This window comes from Electrona antarctica (assembly GCF_951216825.1).
Source record: "Electrona antarctica genome assembly, chromosome: 22".
NCBI classification, from domain to species: Eukaryota; Metazoa; Chordata; class Actinopteri; order Myctophiformes; family Myctophidae; genus Electrona; species Electrona antarctica.
Genome location: NC_136805.1, coordinates 38,461,053 through 38,482,543, shown reverse-complemented (window position 1 = coordinate 38,482,543; position 21,491 = coordinate 38,461,053). Strand labels below are relative to the sequence as shown.

At 45.0% G+C, this 21,491-nt stretch overlaps 2 protein-coding genes across 2 annotated transcripts in view; one reads left to right on the top strand and one right to left on the bottom strand.

Moving 5' to 3' along the window:
• LOC306915928 (synaptopodin 2-like protein) overlaps nucleotides 1–1,046 on the bottom strand; it is a 29,129-nt gene extending 28,083 nt beyond the window's left edge. Inside the window, 1 exon segment of the mRNA XM_079493600.1 lies at nucleotides 695–1,046. Within this exon segment, the coding sequence (XP_079349726.1) occupies nucleotides 695–796 (102 nt within the window). The 5' untranslated portion in view covers nucleotides 797–1,046.
• Nucleotides 1,047–3,684: 2,638 nt separating this feature from the next.
• The window catches only part of LOC306915927 (uncharacterized protein), a gene marked incomplete at its 3' end in the record, with an annotated part of 36,315 nt that continues 18,508 nt past the window's right edge, over nucleotides 3,685–21,491 (top strand). Inside the window, exons 1-5 of the mRNA XM_079493599.1 lie at nucleotides 3,685–3,911; nucleotides 7,943–8,112; nucleotides 9,270–9,350; nucleotides 13,425–13,554; nucleotides 17,498–17,664. Coding sequence (XP_079349725.1) covers nucleotides 7,962–8,112; nucleotides 9,270–9,350; nucleotides 13,425–13,554; nucleotides 17,498–17,664 — 529 coding nt within the window. The remainder of the gene's footprint in view (nucleotides 3,912–7,942; nucleotides 8,113–9,269; nucleotides 9,351–13,424; nucleotides 13,555–17,497; nucleotides 17,665–21,491) is intronic.

Here is a 21,491-nt window from a genome sequence, read left to right as displayed (position 1 = left end):
ATTTCCTGGGCCATGGTAGGGGGCGGGACTGCGACGCTCTATAGGCCCATAGCCTTAACTAGCAACAAAAATCCTTTCTTATGGAGGTCCCAGGCACAGAATCTTTCCACCCATCAATTTGGTGGTTCTTGACATTAAGATGTCAAGACAATGACATGGAAATATTCTCAAACATTTCCATGAGTCTTCTAGGCTACTCTTACAACATAAGCCTTATACAATTTAAACCTATCACAATTTAAACTAAATGGATGGAAGATATAGATAAAGACAGTGTTCTATGGCTATATCTAGATTTAAGTGTAATATTATAAGAATGATGAATGAATATAGAGGATCTTTATCTTGCAGACAGTAAAACATGTACTGTATTTGTTAAGGCAGGTGGACAAACAATCTGTGAATTGCAGCAGCGGCCAGGGAAGAACCAGCCTTCCTTTGGGTGTTTTAGGACCTAAATTAATGCTGCAGATCGACAACCCATTCAAACTGCAAATAATATAAGGTGTGTCTGAATAAACCACGTTTTACTATCCATTACAGCCTCAGGCCACATGCTAAATCAATCCACCGCTGCGGTCATTTCTATAACCACAAGCGGAAGCGAGGCAATTAGAGCTGCCACTCACTCACTCACTCCTCATGCATGCACAGACCAACCCCATAACACACACATGTACACATTGTACTGTACCTTGGCCACCTGGAGTGGCTTCTGGTGCTCCGCTCCTCCTTGCAGTCTGAAGCCCCATGGGGCTCCTCCAGAGAGGGAGACCGTGACCTCCTCCGCCACCATCCCTGTTAATTCAGAACGTATATATAACGTGTTGCTTCTGTTTCTAACACGATTGAGTGAGGCCTCTGTGAGTGTGTGTGTGTGTGGTGTGGTGCTGTCCTTTCTGTTCCTCCCTATGCCCAGTCACTCCACCCATAAAAGAGACAGGGTTGGTATCTGCTTTTCATCTGCTCACAGTGTGGGAATGCTGTGTCGGCGGGCAGGCGATAGGGGGTAAGAGGGGCCAGAACGTGTGTGTGTGTGTGTGTGTGTGTGTGTGTGTGAGTGAGACCCCCAGCCCTCCCTTTGCATTCAACACTTGCCATGTCACTCTTCGGTGCTCCAGTGCCATGGGGATACTTCCTGATACACCGGCCCGAAATAAACCGGCACCAACTCCCCCGTCTCGCTCCCCCCAAGCCCCAGCCACAGCCAGCCACCCCAGCCTGATGGCCTGGGGCTGCAGTCATGGCTCACAGGCAACGCTGTCTCCATCTGCCCACAACACAACGGAGATTATAGAGATTGAAGGGGTTATGAGGAGGGGTATTTTAGGAATGCTCATGGAAGCATCATTGATTGATTGAGTTCACCTGCTCCACAGACAATCTGTGGAACAGAGTGTTCTCAACGGTGATTTCAGATGGCCTATTTTGGAGATCTACTGTATTATCGATAAGCTCTGGATTGTATTATGAGAGGTTTTGGCAAACAGAGGAATGCAAATAGGGGCTGGGTTCTTCAACAGAACAGCTGGGGTCTTGGAGGTTCCCTGAGTTAATAGCTGCCAATCTGACTGACAGGGAAATGTTGTTATTTTGTCTGCCCCCCTCCCTCCCCTCAACATTTTGTCTGACAGGGATATGTTGTTCTTGCCCCCCTCCCCCCTCCCCCCTCCCCACAAACATTGAAGACCCTGAAATAGAGAGTAGTACCAACAATGTTTGTGTTCACCATATCACAATTAGCATCATTGTATAATCGTACCACTGTACTGCAATCAATGAATCAATGAATGAATGAATGAATCAATCGTACACCTCAATCACTACTAAGATTATCAGACTCTGAGCCACTCAGTGGAGTGGACGGGGTCTATGGGCTGGAACCAGGCTAACCCATGCATAGATATACAAAAAAATTAGATGCCTCATTGGCCGCTGCAGTTCGTTGGAGCCATGTGTGTTGAAGGAGGGGTGGAACAATTTACACTGGGGCAGGAAGTACGCCGGAAGTGTGGAAGGCACGCTATGTCACACTGCCACTCAAGTGATTACTGGCCAATCACAGCGCATCTTTTCCGGGACTTATCAGACCTGAACGTGCGCTCTGTGACGCACGCTCATGCTTCCGTGGTGCTTCGCAAGGAGTCTTGGGAAAGTTTTGCCCTCCCTTGAGAACATACGCTCCAGAGCCGGATAGGGCACCTACCTTTATATGTCTATGAACCCATGAATGTACTGTAGCCTACCTGTCAAAATACTTCCTTAATGTCAACAAAGTTCCACAAACCATGTTCATACAGATTCGGCTCAAACAAGGGGTTAACCTCATTTCTTCACTCCTATGCCACTAAAATATGGAACGCCCTCCCAACAGCCATTAAGAAATGTGAATCCCCAGACTCCTTCAAAACCGTTCTCAAAGAGCACTTACGAGCGGCTGCAATTCGAAACTGGCCCCTGTGAAAAAGTTACACAGGGGCCAGTTCCCCCCTATTTTTCTATAGGCCTACTGTACATATTTGTTTCCCTTATTTCTAACCGTATATAATATATACGGTTAGATAATGCAAAATAAAATAAAATAAAATAAAGGAAATCATCATATATACTATATATTTCCTTTATTTTATTTTATTTTGCATAGAAGTGTATATATCTGTATGTCTTTAAATGTTCTGATGAATTGAAAATGGTGTAAACAAGTCTTAAGGTGGTTGCACACTGGGCGCGTTTTTTGGAAAACCTATGGAGCCGCTTAAAAATCCGAATTCGCGCCCGGTGTGTGGAGACCTTTAGTGCTTTTCTGGTTTTATCCTCTTTAGCAGATTTTGTATTGATCACCTGCACTTTTGTTGAACTACAAATTGTTAAATACACATTTGAATCAATCAATCAATCAATCAATCAATCAATCAATCAATCAATCAATCAATCAATCAATCAATGTGTTAAGAATCACATATAGTATTCATACTGGTTTTAGATCAGGTTCTAAAACCACTAGAACCTGATCAGAACCATAGATATCAAGTTGATATATCTATCTGGTTCTGTTCTGATCAGGTTCTGATGCCGCGACGCAGTGGCCGGATGTGGACGTGGCAGAGCGGCACAGCAGTTCCGGTGAATGTCCGCTTGCGAGAGAGTGAACCCCATAGCCCGGAGGGACGGCGGCGCTGGGCTCCACATAATTGGCTCGCTGGTTGTCTTCGCAACCGCACCCCCGTAATAATTCGTTTATAAACTACTTAAAACCGTGTGTGATTATTTTGCCAGAGTTATCATTCGATGCAGCATTTTACATAATGTGGTCGCTTACATATACAGATAATACATTTTATAATAGTAATAGTCAATTGGTTGATTGATTGATTGATTGCATTTTTTATTCACAGTTTGTAGAATGTGTACAGTTCAAACGAAAGTACAGATCTATACAATCTGCTACGAGGATAAAACCAGAAAAATACATTTACATCTAACATCAGGGCCCTCCATTTTCAATTCATCAGAACATTTAAAGACGTACAAATATACACTTCTATTGATAATCGTAATCATAATCAAATCATGAAATAAAATAACTCATAAAATCATAATAAGAAAATCATATTCATTTAAACAAAAAATTGCTCATGATGTCAAATCGGCGAAACATGGCGTTGCTAGAGAACAACCGTGGTGTGCCGCGTTAACGAATCACAATTAACGCGACCCGCCCGGGCTATGGGATGCAGAACCTCACCTCGCCAGCAGCAGCCGTGAGGGGAAAATACCGAAGAACGAAGGGATTACCGGGAACAGGACATTACATTGTGGTTCTATATCAGCTTCTATTTTAGACGACCGCCCGGGTTTTGACAGTCCGCTCCGCGCTGGGGACACCGTCACCATTCACCACGCCGTCGCAGGTAGGTTCTGAGCCGGGGGACGGTGCTCGCGTGACATTCCCGACTCGTTTGAAAAGGGGGAAAATATAATAATATAGCATTCCGGGAGGCTAGGTGCTATGGCTGCTAACGTTACATCCTAGCTTAAAGCCTAATGGGGCTATGGAATGGATGCGGGGGGGGATGCTAAGCTAACCAGTTAGCTAGCTAGCTAGCCTCCAGCTGATCGCAACAACTCCTGCTGTCATCGGTATCCCGAGTCTTTCTGTTCCGTGGCGAACTAAACTATAGTGGGTGATTTTTGGGTTATGTACGTTTCACACGATTCGTGTGTTGGTGGTAGCATGTAGTCTAGTCTGGCAATGCTATTATATATATCTCCATGGGGTTTTATTGACACTATAGGCTGCTAACTTATCATCAGCTAGCAGCAGGGCGACAAGTTAATGCGGCACTGTCTGTCTGGACTGGAGACGTTCCCGTTTAGCTCGCTTGTTGTGCTACAACAGTGCTAGCTTAGCTAGCTAGCTCTTCAAGGTAACTAACATTAGTAAACAGTGGCCTCTGACACTGACAGCCCACCTAATGTGTGTTCTTATGAGGAGTCTTGCCTCTGACACTATAAGAACCCGCTGCTGGGTGATTTAAAGGGCTTTATATGTGTTGGCCGGCCGGGGTCTCCCGGATTAACATCCAAATAGCTATAGCTCACTCAGCTGGCTGCTATAGTGTGTGTGGAAGCCTAGCTGGGACAGCTTTGGGTCAGTCACTCAACGCACAGGCCCGTCCGTCACGGTAAATAGCCGCACGACTCCAGCGATTGTGTTTCTTCTTTCCCCTCCGTGTGTGTGTGTGTGTGCCGGGGAACCTGTACGCCGCTGAATTATTCACAGGCCCTGTTCAGGTGAGCCTGTGGTGTGTGTGTGTGTGTGTGTGTCAGATGATACTTATCATCTGGAGTCAAGGAAAGACGCAGACTGAGTAACTTGTGTACAGTACACATCTGTCAGTTATGACTGGGGCTCTGATCTCTTCAGTAGTCCTGGTCACTGGCCAGGTGAATGGCCTTCCAGTTTAGTTACTGACCTGGTCAGTGATGACACCTCACATCATGAGCCATGAGTTCAGTTGAACTCGCATGATGTTTAGATTGTTCCCCTTGTACTGTTCACACTGTTGCGAGAGTAAAGGGCTGTCCACACCACGGTTGATTGATTTATTAATCTATTAAACAGGAATCATATAAATATACATAGTAGTATACTTCTTTCCTAGGAAAGTGACAGAAGAGGTTAGGTAAGAAACCCTAGGAGGAGAGAGCCGAATATAACTATAAAGAGTAACAATGATGATGAACGATAAGGATCTGTAAACATCCTGTTTGACTCTAAGGAAGATGAAAGTTGAAACGTCAGTCTGTGTCACCTGCAAAACAATACAACACGTGCAGAGTGCAGACCAGTTGAGTGCTCCAGTATATTATTTTACTTTGGCAGTAGTCTCTCCTGATGTGCCCATGCAGGTTATTATTATTTTCTCTTCGGTAAACAACACGTTGAATGACTCAGTGATGTGTTGAACGTGACACACACAGTTGCATCCTGTAAATTCAGAATGGTCTTTGATTAGGCTGCCAGACAGTGTTTATATTATGGTTCATCAAATCACTCTGAAAGTCATCCCAGCGATTTAGTTTATGTCATGGTGTGGACTCTGTCTTCCACTTTAGTTAAAAAACAAATTATCCATATTTATAGTTATCATTCTTGGTGTGGACAGCCAGTTTTGAGACTTACCACAGAATAATTTGTGTCTTTTGTTACGCTGTTTAAAGCCCTAACCACACCAAAGGGTCAAGGCGGTTTTAGCGTTGTCCCTGCGGTGTGATATGTCTTGTTGCACGTTGACGCGCGTCGTCCCTAGTGATTCAACGCGTGGAATTCAATGGCCTAAACCACACCAAAGGGTCAAGGCGGTTTTAGCGTTAACTCCTTGCAACCGTTTTTGACCCAAGGAGTTGCATGGTGACCCTTTGGTGTGGTTAGGGCTTAACATAATGAGAATCGTGTACACCCACCCAGTCACCCACTGAGTAAAGTGCAAGAAACCGAGTTAGTGTGTCATGCCTCTGCGCTGACTGACAGTGACACACCAACTATTCATAGAACAGTTGGTGGGTAAGGTGAGGGTGTGGTCAGCACAAACAACAAAAGCTAATAAAGGTGTCTCTCACATAAAGGAAACCGTTTCGTACTACATAATGGCTATTCTGTCACTAAAGGAAGTTGCACACTCAAGTACTCTGTCTGCAATCTTTTGGGTATGGACTTCTTTGTGAGTTGTTAGTGCAGGCGAGTGCCGCATACGAGTTTTGATCACATAAAATCATCATAACATCTTCTCTTGGGAAGATAATTGTTGCATAATATTTCGGTCAAAAGTGAGCAATATGCACAATTTCTTCTAGAACCACTCTGACTGAACTGCACATTCTGTTGACCTTTACGTAACGCACATCAAGGCGAAGGCCTGCCGATGTGTGAGAAGAGATTGTCTGATCTCACGTTGTACCCGAACTCCAACTCCCGCTGTGTTTGAGGCTCTGGCTGTTGCCTTGTACCAGGCACTTCACCCCCCCTGAGTTTGGAGCACTGCTGTGTGGGCAGATTTGCCTGTATGCAGGAATCTGTCATAACAGTTTTTTTTAACACTGTTACCTTGCTGCTCTCGCATTATAAATTAATACTCATTATAGGGGTGCAGCAGAATCGACTCCTCACATTCAGAAATGTTGTTCAGTAGTTGATTTGTAATTTCAATTCACACACTAAAGCCTAACCCAACCCTGAAGCTATTAAGACCATAACATTTTTACACGATACAGAATATCATGTGTCAAGCGGCAACTCCTAATCTTTAATCAAGCACAGTGGGGGTTGGTTTCTATTGGCAACAGTGGCAGTTTTCTTCATTCTGGCCTGCCGCCCGTCCCACTTTTCCCGTGAGATGGATTTATTTCCTCAGTGTCGCTAATAACCCTGCAGTGATTATAACTTGGATCGATCATTTCTTACAGTTAACCCATTTTGACCTGAGACCAGATTCTAAAAATGTCTTCTACATCCTGACAGTTTTCTGAAAAAGCTATGTTTCTGTCTGGTTCTTCGATTTTTCAAAAATAGCAGACCTGGACCTGGAGTCATCAACAAGCAGTCGGAACTCAAGCAACCAACCAGCAGCAAAAAAACAAATCCCAAACCCCACAATGACATCTATTTAGGCTACATTATACAGACGCAGAAGCTAATGCATTGTCTGCAAATAAAACATGTCGCATGAAGCACAATTATGGTACCAAGTAAGCTTGAGAGATAGTTTTGTTTTCTATCTTAAGAGTTGGGGTGTCTGTCTTGTTATTTGGCTATGCAGGAGTCTAGTCACTATGAGAAGGTTCGTCTGTCTGGAGCTAATCTTGCAAACCAACCACTGGACCCAATCGGTGCCAAGTAATCAGGAAGTCAATGTGGGGGTTCTGTTTAGGGGCTGAAAACCTTCTTTTAAAAACAATGTTGATCTCTGACTTGGCTGCACATGTCATCTATGATGTCAGTCCTCTTTGAGTATGACATATTTGTCTTACAAGTACATTTTTTGGGGGGCAAGTTTATTATAGCATGATCACAACCCCATTAAAAATATAAAATTTAATTTAAATATTTCAAAAAGTATAATACAAGGTGAAAGAAATGAGTACAAGTACTAATGTGGCCTTCTGCAGCATCCATACAAGATTTGCGAGAATTGGTTCAGACAAACAGACAGACCGACAGATAGACGCACACGCACATACAGCGCATATATACGGCTAGTCTGTTGCAGAGCCACGCCATACAACATAGTTTGGGAACCTCTGCTCGGCGCATTCCATCCAGATGTGAATGCGGCGCTATATTTTCAACCGGTTTAACCAGCTCATTTGCCTTCATTCTCTTGTCAATGATCGTTCCTCTTGAGCAACTGTTGATGATTATGTCATATTTCTTCTGACCCAGATTTAGGCATGAACTGAGGATGAATGTAAACCAGCAGACTCGAATGGCGTCTCCCTACGGCCAACCCCAGCCCGGCTACGGCCAGCCCAGCTATGCTCCCCTGGCAGGGGGCTACCCTGCTCCCTACAACGGGCCCACGTCGGCCTACCAGCCCGGGGTTCCACCGCAAGGTAAAGTATAGCTTTACTTTAAACACATAAGCTCGTCTACACCTACAGCAGGGTTCCCCAATAAATTTTCCTCAAGGGCCATATTTTGACTAGGGAACCAGGCTGGGGGCAGAGTCCGCACACGCGAAAAATGTGTTTTTTTATTTTTTCATTAATTAATTAAAAATTGTTCTCAACCAGTGGTCCGGGGACCACCAGTGGTCCTTGAGGGGGTGCCCAGTTTGACATGCATAGGCTACTGACCCCCATTTAATGCCATTTATATCTGGGACACCCCCCCCCCAAAAAACAAAACGGCTTTTGCGGCTCCGCGGGCCGCCTATTGGGGAACCCTGACCTACAGTATACTGCATCGTATAACAAACCGAAAACGGTAAATGGTGCATTTGTCACCTTTGACACCTTTATCCAAGGCGCTTTACAATGATTGTGCATTATGGTCTGCAACCTGCTCATCGGGAGCAGTTAGGGGTTCTGTGTCTTGCTCAAGGGCACTTCGACAGTATCATTTCGGGGGAGCCCGGGATCATCGAACTGGCCAAGCGGGCCCGATCTACCTCCCGGGGCTACTGCCGCCCGCAAGAGCGAAAACATGTAGCCGATATATAAGCTCACAACGTGTCACATCACCCACGCCTTGTGAGTGAGCTTGTAGGTTGGCTATTTTTGCCGAAAAAATATAATTGAGTTTTTGGGTGGTGTGCGATAATGTCCAAAAAATACGGGCGCCATATTGAAAGTGGGTTAATTTGTGTTGTTTGTGTGTGAGCTAGTGGTGAGCAGAGTAATCTAGTAAGAGAGTGGTGACACGCTTTGATCTCGCCGCAAAGCGGGTGCCTATGGGCGATAGTTCCAAACATTGCTCCTATGGCTGGAACTATTCCATTGAGATAGAATGAGCGCTTCCGCATTCCATTGTTACAATGAGAGTCAACGGGAGTGTCATTACTCTCTTTTATACTACTCTGGTGGGTGAGATAAACATCATCAGACTGGCAGTTGACCCAGTCCTATACCTCCTCCCTCTGCATCCAAATGTTGAGCATGCTGTCTGTCACTGTTCTCCCACTCATCACTCCTCCTCCGGCCTGGCTTCACAGATTTCCCTTCACCATCTATTGTGCTCGTCTTCTCTCCCTCTTTTTCTTGTATTTCAGGTTACACTCCTTATGCAAGCTTTCCCTCTAAGGCTGTGGCAGCCAATCCTGTCCCTGACCTGTCTTCTCCTCTTGACTTAGGTAACTGCTTCCCCCCCCCTCTCTCTCTCTCTCTCTCTGTCGCTTCCATCTCTCTCTCATTTAACCATTACGCCCTATACTTAGTCGTATGACCAATTAGCCGATCTACAAGCTCACAATGCTCGCATTGACACATTTTGAGCTTGTACATCTGCTAGTAAATCTTTTCAAAATCACACCTGTGTGAAGTGAGTGGTGCAACTCCGTGTGGGGGTCCCCGTGGAGGGGGGGAGCTCCAGACCCACAGGAACGCCGGCACGATTCCGGCGAGCCGCCCCGCGTCCGAAACGGTTGAGAAATGACAGAGTTACCGTGTGGGGGTCCCTCTACTGTACCCTCTGCTCAGTCTACTGTACTGTACTGTACTGTACTGTCACTGTACTGTACTGGCACACCGTGCCGAAATCACCATATATACAGTTAATATGTGTGTTTGTGTGTGTGTTAGGTTGTGTTAGGTGGTGAAAAACAACCATGCTGTTTTCGTGCTCGGAGCCACACACACACAGCACTCCGTAAGGGAGTGGTTGCAACACTCAAATGTGTGAACATTTCCCCCTATGGTGACATGGACGACGCCAGGTTGAAAACAGTGGTTTAAAGGACTATACCTGTGGTGTGGCTTGTACTCTATGGCCCATTGACCACGACTCACTGGATACTAACTAGCCATTGGATCATATAAGACATACAAATTAAATTAAAAGTAAAAATCACACCCGTGTGAAGTGAGTGGTGCAACTCTGTGTGGGGGTCCCCGGAAGTTCCAGACCCACAGGATCACGGGCAGGGTGCCGGCCCGGTTCCGGCGAGCCTCTACTGTACCCTCTACTGTACTGTCACTGTACTGTACTGGCACACACAAAATCTTCATATATACAGTGTGTGTGTTAGGTTGCGCACAGGTGGTGAAAAACAACCATGCTATTTTCGTGCTCATACCCAGCCAGCCAGGCAGCCAGCCACACAAATAGCTCCGTAAGGGAGTGGTTGCACCACTCAAAAAATACAACACAAGACTGAGTAGAGAATGTTCAGGGCATTGTTCCTGGCTCTAAGGATATTCCGGTCACTCAGTTGGGTCTGAGGTTTCTTCGCTATTTTCAACATGCCAACAACCACAGCCGTCCTGTGAGTGCAGGCGAGCGCCTTGCCGTCACGCTCTGCTATCTTGCCCACGGATACTAACCATCAGTCAGTGGCAGCATCTTATTTGCTTGGGGTTTCAACGGTGGGTGAGACTGTCCGCGAGGTGTGCCAACCAAGCGTTATTGGTGGCACTGAAGGACGAGTTTGTCGCGTTCCCAAAAGAAGCACACTGGTCGAGGCTGAAGGCAGGAATCGTTTTTTAACGTCCAAATGCAAACCCTGGGCGATCTCCTCCCAACTGAGGCTATGGCACGAGGACAACTTGAGATTACAAGTATGATCCCAACGCGTAGAGCTTGTAGATCGGCTATTTTTGGCAACACGTTTTAGTGTAGATAGAAAAAGAGGGCCTAAAGACTTTTAAGTGGGTAAACTGAAGTGCTTCTGCGTCACCCACTTTGAGAAACCCTGCTGTAGTGTTACGTGGGTGAAATCTGAAATTGTTTTCTGACCCTTCCAGGGGCCATCAAAGCATCTGGGTTATTCCAAAGCAGAGTGGGTGGAACGAGTGGGCAGGTATCCGGATAGGTTTACCCAAGTATTACAACTCCAAGGATAAAAAACCGGATTGATCCACAGAGCGAGAGTGCGCGCGTTATTGTAAAATCTCTGCTATTATCTCTGCTGCAGCTATATATTCAAAAATAGCAGACCTACAAGCTCGTAGCGCGCCACTCGGTGTAGCTTGTAGATCTGCTATTTTTCAATAGCCAAAGTATAACATAATGCTTAGTTAAAACACCAGAATGGGTTAAACTCACATGGGAGTTAGACGCGTCTAAATGAAATGGTATTTTTTAAAGTACAGAGTACTTGGGTTAGCAGAGATGTTTTGCCCATGTTCTCTTCAACAAAGATACACAGCCCCCGGGCCCCCCCCAGACCTATTGATTTGCGTGAGCCGTTTCTCTGCCCGCTCTGATTGTGGTGTAGTCTCCGGGAGTTGCCTGCTCTTCCTTGAGCTCAAGGCTCAGTAAAACAGATGAGATTACTTTATCCTGAATTCACAGTCCTGTTCTTGCTCTGGCTGTGAGTTTGTTCAGTTTGTCACTACAGCCAAGTCTTCCAAAGCTGTTAAACGCCGCCTCCTTGACCGAGCCTTGTGTCTTTGTTCTTTTTGGTAAAGTTTTAACACATTTAGTTAAATAAATGTTCCTCGAGTAAAACTCAGTCCAAGACATCACCAGTGAAACAGTTTGTTCAAAACTACAGTAAAGCATGAATGCAGTGAGGCAAACGGTCATCCATAATCATACAAGGATCATCGTAATTCTACGCTACAAGCTCTAAATAATATCGTTATTTACATTACCCACTGAAGCCCTGTTTTATACTCTGCCGTAGGATGTTGTCATGCGGTGAAAACGGTCGATCCTCAAGCTCTCGACGTGTCGCGATGCGACGCGCCGTGAGCTTGTAGATCCAACATTCTTGACATCCCATTATACAGCATCTGGCAACCACGGTGGCGTGACCGCAAGGCCGTGCTTAGATATGTGCTCTAATAATCCCATCGCTTGTTGAAAGATTGATTTCAGACGGTGGATTATGGATCGTCATGATCCGAAGTGATTAGGATTTAACAGATGGTATTTATTGCTAAATAAATAATCTAATCCAGGTGTCAACAGGGAGTCCGGGACCCCTAGAGGGTCCTCAGGGTTACTGCAGGTGGTCCGTCAAACAGTGTTGTATTCGTCGACTAAAACTAAGACGAAAAATGTTCGTCGACTACCTTTTTTCACTGGCGAAAACTAAGCTATGATGAGTAAGACTAAATATACTGACAATTTTGTCAACAAATAAAAACTAGATGTAAATGTTAGGAAGGGGCCTGGGCCGTGGCTCCGTGGTCCAGGCACCTTGGCTGGTAATCCAGTCTGGCAGTGTGCCGCGGGTTCGACTCCCGATCCCGACGGCCTTTACTGCATGTCATCCCCCCCATCTCTCTCCCCATTTCCTGTCAGCCTACTGTCCTCCATAAAAAAATAAAAATAAATAAAGGCGAAAGCCAAACAAAAAAACATTTGTAAATGTTCGGAAGGGACTAGTGGACAAGAGATCCAGTATAAATAATGTTACACTTGGTTGCATGCTGAAAATAGTCGATCTACAAGCTCACAACGCGCCACGCTGCGACGCGTTGTGTGCTTGTAGATCAGCTATTTTCAGCAAGTGTAAAATCAGCCATTACAACGCCATCAAGGCCCGCCAAAACACCTTTTAGTCGACTAAATCAACTGTAGATTTAGTCAACAAAAATCTCATGACATTTTGTCGACTAAAATTAGACTAACACTAAAACATTCCAGGTGACTAAAATGTGACTAAAACTAAATGAAGTTTTATTCCAAAGACTATGACTAATAGAAATGTGCTGCCAAAAACAACACTGCCGTTTGTGTGATGGGATTAACCACTTGAACCCTCTAGCATCCCTATTATACAGTAAGGTCTGGAAAAGGTTGAAGACCCCTGATCTAAAGCAGTGGTTGCCATGCCAAGGACCCCCAAATTGACACTAATTAGCCCCGCGGACCCCCCATTTGAAAAGATATGCCTTCTCTTATGCCCCATAAGAGAAGATTTTTAAAGCTCTAGCAGTGATTCTCAACCCGTTTAATTTCAAGGACCCCCCCCAGTTTGACATGCATTAGTCTACAGACCCCCCATTTTAATGGCATTTCTATCTCTGCGACCCCCAATTTATATTGTAAAATCAATGTTGATGTAACTCTGAGAGTGTACAAATGGTCCATTTGGTTCCATGTGTCCACTCTCAGAGTTACAGACCCACAAGGGTCCATTTGGCTCCAAACTATCATTTAGCTGGGGGCCCCCTGAAACTCCCTCAAGGACCCCTAGATGGTCCCCGGAACCCCACTTTGAGAACCACTGACCTAAAGAATGTGTCCTCTCTTCCAGGTCCTCCCAGGGCTGCTCCTACCTCTGGGGCCCCACCACCAGTCTCGGCCCCACAGTCCTACTCTCACTACAGCCCGGGGGACGTCCAGAACGGACCACCACCACCACACATGACCCAGGCACCTCCCAGGTAATTAACCCTGAGACCACCCGAGGCCAATGTCTTCTAAAGGCTCATACATAGTCTGGATTTTTCGGTGGTTAGGTGACCACCGAACTACAACATGACGTCACGAGCCGTGGTGAAGAGCAAACCACCGCCACCGCTCCAGCCCTTCTCTCTGTTTTTACTCACCACCGTTCAACGTTATTTCAGCTCCGGTGGTCAGCTCACCACCGGAGTGGTGGTCACCTCACCACCGAAAATCCAGACTATGAATAGGCCTTAAGTCCCTAACAGTTTTCTGAACAACCTATAGACCGATTTCAGAAACGGGTCCCATGGTCGCAGGCAACGTATTTCCTGTAGGCGGAGACGACCTATCTGCGGTGTAAACACTAGTCGGCTCTTCTACGACATTGAATGGATAGAGTGACTGATGTTAGACTGCTCAAACGTTACTCTTTTACCTGCTTTTTACACTAACATTACAAAGATGCCCAGAACATTGGGATGAACCTGTGTAGTTTATGGCTGCTCCAACGGTAGTGGCAACATTCAACTTTGGAGAGAAATGTAATGTCAAATAATACACCGCGGTGGCTGAGACCAGAGCCATAGAGTAATGGTTGAGACGAAGCAGTGAAAGGTCCTGAAAGATACATAACGTCAGTCTTACACAATACCCAATCTGTCTGTTGTATGAACACAAGGCTGCTGTACTTTATACTTCATACTTTAAATGCTTAGTATGAGGTATAAAGTACAGCAGTCCTGTGTTGTGTTTATAGTAGGGATGTCGGGGGTTAACCGGCTAGCCGGTTAGCCGACCGTTAAGAAATATCCGGGTATGCTTATCAGCTTTACGGTTAATTTGCATAATAAATGCGTGTTCTGATCTTAAATCCCTTTTATTTTAGATCGTTTTTAGTAATAGTACAACATAAACATTACAGAGACTGTAGTTGTCACTGTACAATACTTTAAAACAGTTGTCATGTTGCACACATGCCTAAAATTGCTGTTATTTGCGCCGGCCAGCTTGTCACACTTCAGGCTGCATGAACAGCAGCGCTCGGGCGCTGTTTTCTGCCCCCGCAATGTCGTTGTCCCAAAGTTCTCTGTTGTACTTCAAATGGCTAGTTGGCTACAACCGTAGCTTTGCGGTAGTCAAAACTTAAGCAAGTGACAGCGAGGCGAGATTAACACAACATGTCGACCGTATCAATGCAGAGACCTACTTGGCATTATTAAATCCATTAATGGCCTGGAGGGAGAACGTTTACAGCCGCCGCCGCTTCCTCCTCCTCCCGGCTATCAAGTTAGCCATGTGCTATCGATGTTTGAGGGTTTTCTCGTCAGCGAAAAGTCAACAAACAGAACACGGCGACATGCTGATCTTCCTTAATAATAATTTAAAAAAAGGCTTAGCCCATGCGTCCAGTGGCTTTATAGGTATAGGCTGCTCAGATCTGGACTGGACTTATTTATGTTTTGGACTAGAACCGGCGGACCTCTGTACTGTAGATGCGCAGATGCGATGCATGCAGATGCGATGCGTTGTTTATTGATGATTAAGCCTACAATTTACAATTTATTTATATTGTTAAATGTTGCGTTTTTGTTTGTCTTTTTAAAAGGAGCATAAATAAATGTATACCATTTCGTCTACCAACTTTAATTATGTAGCCTACTAGAATTTCGCGGGCCTTCGGCCCGCTCATCCCAGAGTTGCGTTGCCCCGCGTTGCGATACAGAAGTCCACAGATACAGAAGTCCACAGTGACACGCGTTGTATGCAGCTGTTTTGTGTTGCAGCGCGTGCGCGCGCGCGCGTGTAGTGTTGTTGTTCTTATCCATAACAATAAATGGATCAAATATGCTCTATATTAGTTATGTATAGATTTAAAGCAGTGGCTGTCAAAGGTGTGATCCAGGGACCCTCATGGTTCCTTGAGGGGGTTCCAAATGGACCCATTATAGGTCTGTAACTCTGAGAGTGTACAAATGGAACCAAGTGGACCCTACAGGTCTGTAACTCTGAGAGTGTACAAATGGAACCAAATGGACTCTGTTATAACGTTTAACTGTGATACTGTACAAATGGAATCAAATGGGACTCTTATGGGTCCATTTGGTTTTACTCTCAGAGTTATGGGGGTCCTTGAAATTTAAAAGGGTTGAGAAGCTGTATGCAATGGCTTATGTCTTGTAAAAAGAGAGACCAGCCTATTCTCCAAAGCATGATATCTTATGCTTTGCTAGGTTGTACAAATTAATATTGGGTCAATATAATTTGCAGGACTCACGTGTGTGCTCTCTGTCTCTCTCGCTCTCTTCTCTCTCCTCCGTCTCTGGGGTGTGTGGGGGGGGGGGGGGGGGGGGGGGATTAGTGGCGCTGCCTGCGACAGTGCTATACTTCTCCAGCAGCGGTGCAGAACCGAGAGAGTGACACATTCTTGTGGATGTAAACTGCGCAAGTTGTAGCTTTAAAGTTCGGATTGTGTAGTCGCACCGGTGGTACAAAGTGAATGTTACAACTCGCACGGTGATGTTGTAAGGCGCAAATGCGAGTACCTAGTCGCACTGTCGAGCCCTGTGTAGTGTAGTGGCATTTTCGCTGCATCGCGAGGCGATCCAAATTCCCCCCCGCGCACGCACGCACGCACACACACACACACACACACACACACTGGACGTAGCTGTGTGTTGTTGCAGCGCGCGCGTGTGCGTGTAGTGTTGTTGTTGTTGTTCGTGTCGATATTTGCGCGTCGGTTTGTCCCGCTTGTACCACGCCAGGTTTGCACAGTGCGCTCAGTGCGATATTTCCGAACGTGGGCGTTGTGTGTGTGTGTGTGGGTGGGTGTGTGTGTGTGTGGCTGGCTGTGTTTTGTTGCGTGGGGATCGCCATGTGAGGGGGCTAGCCAATAAGGGCCCTGTGTTGCATGTGGAGAATTGTGTAGGTGAGTGTGTGTGGTGTAGCCGAACGGGGTGGTGAGGACATGAGGGGGATGTAGCACAGCAATCGGTGACCCCTACATTAAGCTGTGTTGCTCCCAAGATGCAGTGCAAATGCGTGTTGTAGCAACCGTAGCCAATGGGAAAACAGGATGCAGTGTTGCCAGGTCCGCGAATTGTAAGCGAGTTGTAAGTAGCGTGTTGAATGGCATTTTTTCTGGGCTTGTTTTCATAGACCTGGCAACAAATTAGGCGGGGGTGTCGGTGCTTGTGGCGTGTTTGTGTTTATTATTGATATTGATGTTGTTTGTGAGTGTGGACGGGAGGCGGCTGTAGTGGCAGTGCAATGACAGTTTTTACGCGGGTGTTGTTGACTGTGGGCGTGCGGCGCGACATGAGGAGATAGCCGTGGATCGACGCGGAGGGTAAGACTGTGTCGTGTTAGTGTGTTGTTGCAGTGTGTGTTGCAGCGTGTTGCAGCGTGTCAGTGACGTAGTAGCTGGTGCCTTTTGTTCCTGTGCGTGCTTTTGGGGACATGTTTTCAATTGTATATAAGGATGATACATGCATATTACATTTGGGGTAGCCTATTAAAAAAAAAAAAAAGAAATCAACCAATTATCCGTTAATGACCCGGTTAATCCTGTCGGCTAACCGGATGGGAAATTATCCGTTAGCGACATCCCTAGTTTATAGCAGACTCCTCACTCAAATGTGCACTTGCAGTTTGGGCAACTCGAAAGCAAACTCCACATGCCCCAACATTTTATTTACCTGCCACAGTGTCAACCGCATACCCCTGTGTCGGATCGGTGGTTAGACTGGCATATTCGCCGATACCGATATGACCCGATATGACCAAATAAGTGCCGATCCGATACAGTATCGGGACATCTCAACTCTTTTTGAACAATCTTGACCTCTGACATGCCCAAAATAGGGACCCCACCACCCAGGTTGGTCTGGTGCCCACCACCACCACACTGTGATGCTAAGTGTGTCTTTCCCTTTCTAGGCCTGCAGTGTCTCAGCCATACAACCAGGGGGCGGTCAACCTGTCGGGGCCACATCCCTCCTATCCCCAGCAGTATGGGCCACCGCCCGGCATGCAGCAGGTCACCAATCAGATGACCGGCATGCACATTTCCTCCGGACCGCCCACACCTGCCGGACCAGGATACGGTAAGACTTGGGAGTTATATATAGAGCGTCGAAGTCCTCCTGACGTCACTCGAATAACATTGGGGTCATCTTAAAATTGTCTCATATAAGCATTGTGGTCCAAAAATAAACAAGGTGTCTCGGCATTATTGTCAGGGAGGTGTCTCTCTGTATATTTTGCGAGTCAGTCACTCATATTTGATAGTCTGTTTCTAGCGAAAATGTAACTAATTCAGTAGCAGTAACAATAGCGTTTTCTCTCAGTCAGTTGATTCTTCATATCCATATGAGTGAAACGGCCGGGATGACATGTTTATGTTTCAAACACAGTTCTTATATGAGGCGATCTAAAATCCCTTCCATTGGGGATTACAATGCAAATAAAAAGTACATGAACCCGTGGATTTGCGCCCTCTACCGATATTGACGTCAGACTTCGGTGCTCTATCTATAGACCTCTAAACGGGGTTCCCACGCTCATGAAATTCAATTTTCCAGCTCTGGAAAAGGTGTCGAATTCTGGAAAGAATCCTGGAAGAAATATTTGGCTATGCATTGTTTTTGGCTATTTATTTAGTTTTTCACCAAACATCGTGCGTGATTGCAGCCTATTGTGTATACCGGATGTGGGGAAAAAAGAAGCGATCTAGTTGGTTAGTTAGTTAGTTTCATTTATTGTCCACGTGTGGAAATTTGTCTTCGGTGACGGTCTCAACAACAGTAAAAAACAAACAGTTACAACAACAGCAACAACACTTACACAATTATTTTCTCATGGCAAAAAAGTGCAGGACAACAGTGGCAAATACATTGGAAAAACAACAAATCTAGCGAGACATGGTATCATTTAGTGCCTTAACCCATTCTGGGCGGGAACCCCTTTTGGTGTTAGCATTATGTTATGCTTTAGCTATTGAAAAATAGCAGATCTACAAGCTCATAGCGCGCCACCGAGTGGGGCGCTACGAGCTTGTAGGTCTGCTATTTTTTTTAAATCGAAGAACGACTGACATAGAAACATAGCTTTTTCAGAAAACTGTCAGGATGTAGAAGACATTTTTAGAATCTGATCTCAGGTCAAAATGGGTTAATGGCATTTGGGATGAAGGATTTTTTTAAAATGTCACGGTTAGCTTTTGGTACTTTTGTACCGTCTACCAGAGGGAAGTAGTTCGAACTCCCTGCAGAGTGGATGAGAGGTGTCGTTTGCTATCTTGACAGCTTTTTTACGAAATACCTCCTTGTAGATGCAGCTTAATTGTTTCTGTCTCTTCCCAATGATTTTTGAGGCTAGGTTCACTATTCGCTGCAGCTTGCTTCTTCCTTTTACATTAAGATTGCCATACCACATTGCCATGTTAAAAGTCAAGATTCAGGTTTTTATAGACTGTTTCCATGACAGGCTCACAACATGCGGCAGCGTGGTCCTATGACCTATGACCCTAGGATAGGTGGTGTAGCAAAGTATACATTCTATGCTTTATTTGTTGCTACACTATGTGTAGGCATAGGAGTAAAGAGACTCATTATTGTGCTGAATGATTGTTGTATAGGCCTGGAAATTGGGCTAAATATTCTGGAAAAGTTTGGTAAAAATCACACCCGTGTGAACCGAGTGGTGCAACTACACATTTATTGTTATAGTTACTGTACTGTAGACTGTACTGTTTTTTTAAAACATCTTGAAGTGGAAGTGGAATTCCCAGTGCAGCCTAACATTACTAAACTCCTGGTTAGAACACACTGACCCAGTCAGTGCAACACTATCTCTGTCTCTCTCTCTCTCTCTCTCTCTCTCTCTCTCTCTCTCTCTCTGTAATTAACAGGCAACAGTGCAATACTATCTCTCTGTCTCTGTTTCTGGCACAACAGCGCCCCTACTGGTACTCATGAGTCACACACAAACATAGGTGAACACCACGGACATTGCTGTTCCTTGGAGTGGTTGCACCACTCAAAAAAAATGTGTGTGAAGTCTGGGGAACCCTGTCTAAAGCTCAAACATGACGCCACCATCTTCTGATTTATACTTGGCTGCGCATCATGTCACACAGTGTCGATTTCGCCGACTAAAACTAAGACGAAAAATATGTTCGTCGTCTACCTTTTTTTCACTGACAAACTAAATGGAAACTAAATAAACTAAGCTATGGTGACTAAAACTAACACTATATATACTGACAATTTCGTCAAACAAATAAAAACTAGACTAAAATGTTAGTAAGGGACTAGTGGACAAGAGATCCAGTGTTACACTTGGTTGCATGCTGAAAATAGCCGATCTACAAAGCTCACAACGCGTCGCAGCTGGAAATAGCAGTAGATCTGCTACTTCCAGCATGTGTAAAATGAGCCATTACGACGGCATCAAGGCCCGCCAAAATCCATTTTAGTCGACTAAATCAACTGTAGATTTAGTCGACTAAAATGTTATGATATTTAGTCGACTGAAACGCGACTAACACTAAAACATTCCAGGTGACTAAAATGTGACTAAAATAAAATGAAAAACTATTCAAGAGACCACGACTAAAACTAAATTCAAAACATGCTGCTAAAAACAACACTGATGTCAAGCACCACAAACAGCAGATCTGTTATTTCCAGAGCGTGACACTAGCATTGCAACTAAGTGCATACATCAAGCAACAGTTCTGAGAAACCATAACATAATCATAGATCTTTGCATTGGTTGGAGTAATATATATCGAGGCCTATCATTCAGCTAAGCATAGACAAACAAGTAATGTCACGCACATATCTTTCCAGTGCATATGGTGGGCCTTGTTGACGGATTTGGAAGAGATTGTGACGGTCTTGTTTCCAAAAAATGAACCAGTGTTTAATGTGTAAAATCCACGATATTTACATTGGAATGAATGAGCCTGGCTGGAAAGTGTCCAAGTGGGAGTGTCTAAGTGGGAGAGGTGAATTACTGTTCCACTGCGGCTTGCTCACAAGCTCCAGCAATCGGACTCCAACATGATATGTTGTTGTTGTTGTTGTACATAGCAACTGTTGATTCTTCTATGGGCATTCACCATATTCTGTGAAAAGCCATAGGCCTATATATTGTGCTTTTCTTTATTAGTTGAGGGGGTTAGATTAGGTAGTGGGTAGGCTTTGAAGAGTAAAGAGTAGAAATCTACTTGCTTTAGCTATTGAAAAATAGCAGATCTACAAGCTCATAGCGCGCCACCGAGTGGGGCGCTACGAGCTTGTAGGTCTGCTATTTTTTTTAAATCGAAGAACGACTGACATAGAAACATAGCTTTTTCAGAAAACTGTCAGGATGTAGAAGACATTTTTAGAATCTGATCTCAGGTCAAAATGGGTTAATGGCATTTGGGATGAAGGATTTTTTTAAAATGTCACGGTTAGCTTTTGGTACTTTTGTACCGTCTACCAGAGGGAAGTAGTTCGAACTCCCTGCAGAGTGGATGAGAGGTGTCGTTTGCTATCTTGACAGCTTTTTTACGAAATACCTCCTTGTAGATGCAGCTTAATTGTTTCTGTCTCTTCCCAATGATTTTTGAGGCTAGGTTCACTATTCGCTGCAGCTTGCTTCTTCCTTTTACATTAAGATTGCCATACCACATTGCCATGTTAAAAGTCAAGATTCAGGTTTTTATAGACTGTTTCCATGACAGGCTCACAACATGCGGCAGCGTGGTCCTATGACCTATGACCCTAGGATAGGTGGTGTAGCAAAGTATACATTCTATGCTTTATTTGTTGCTACACTATGTGTAGGCATAGGAGTAAAGAGACTCATTATTGTGCTGAATGATTGTTGTATAGGCCTGGAAATTGGGCTAAATATTCTGGAAAAGTTTGGTAAAAATCAC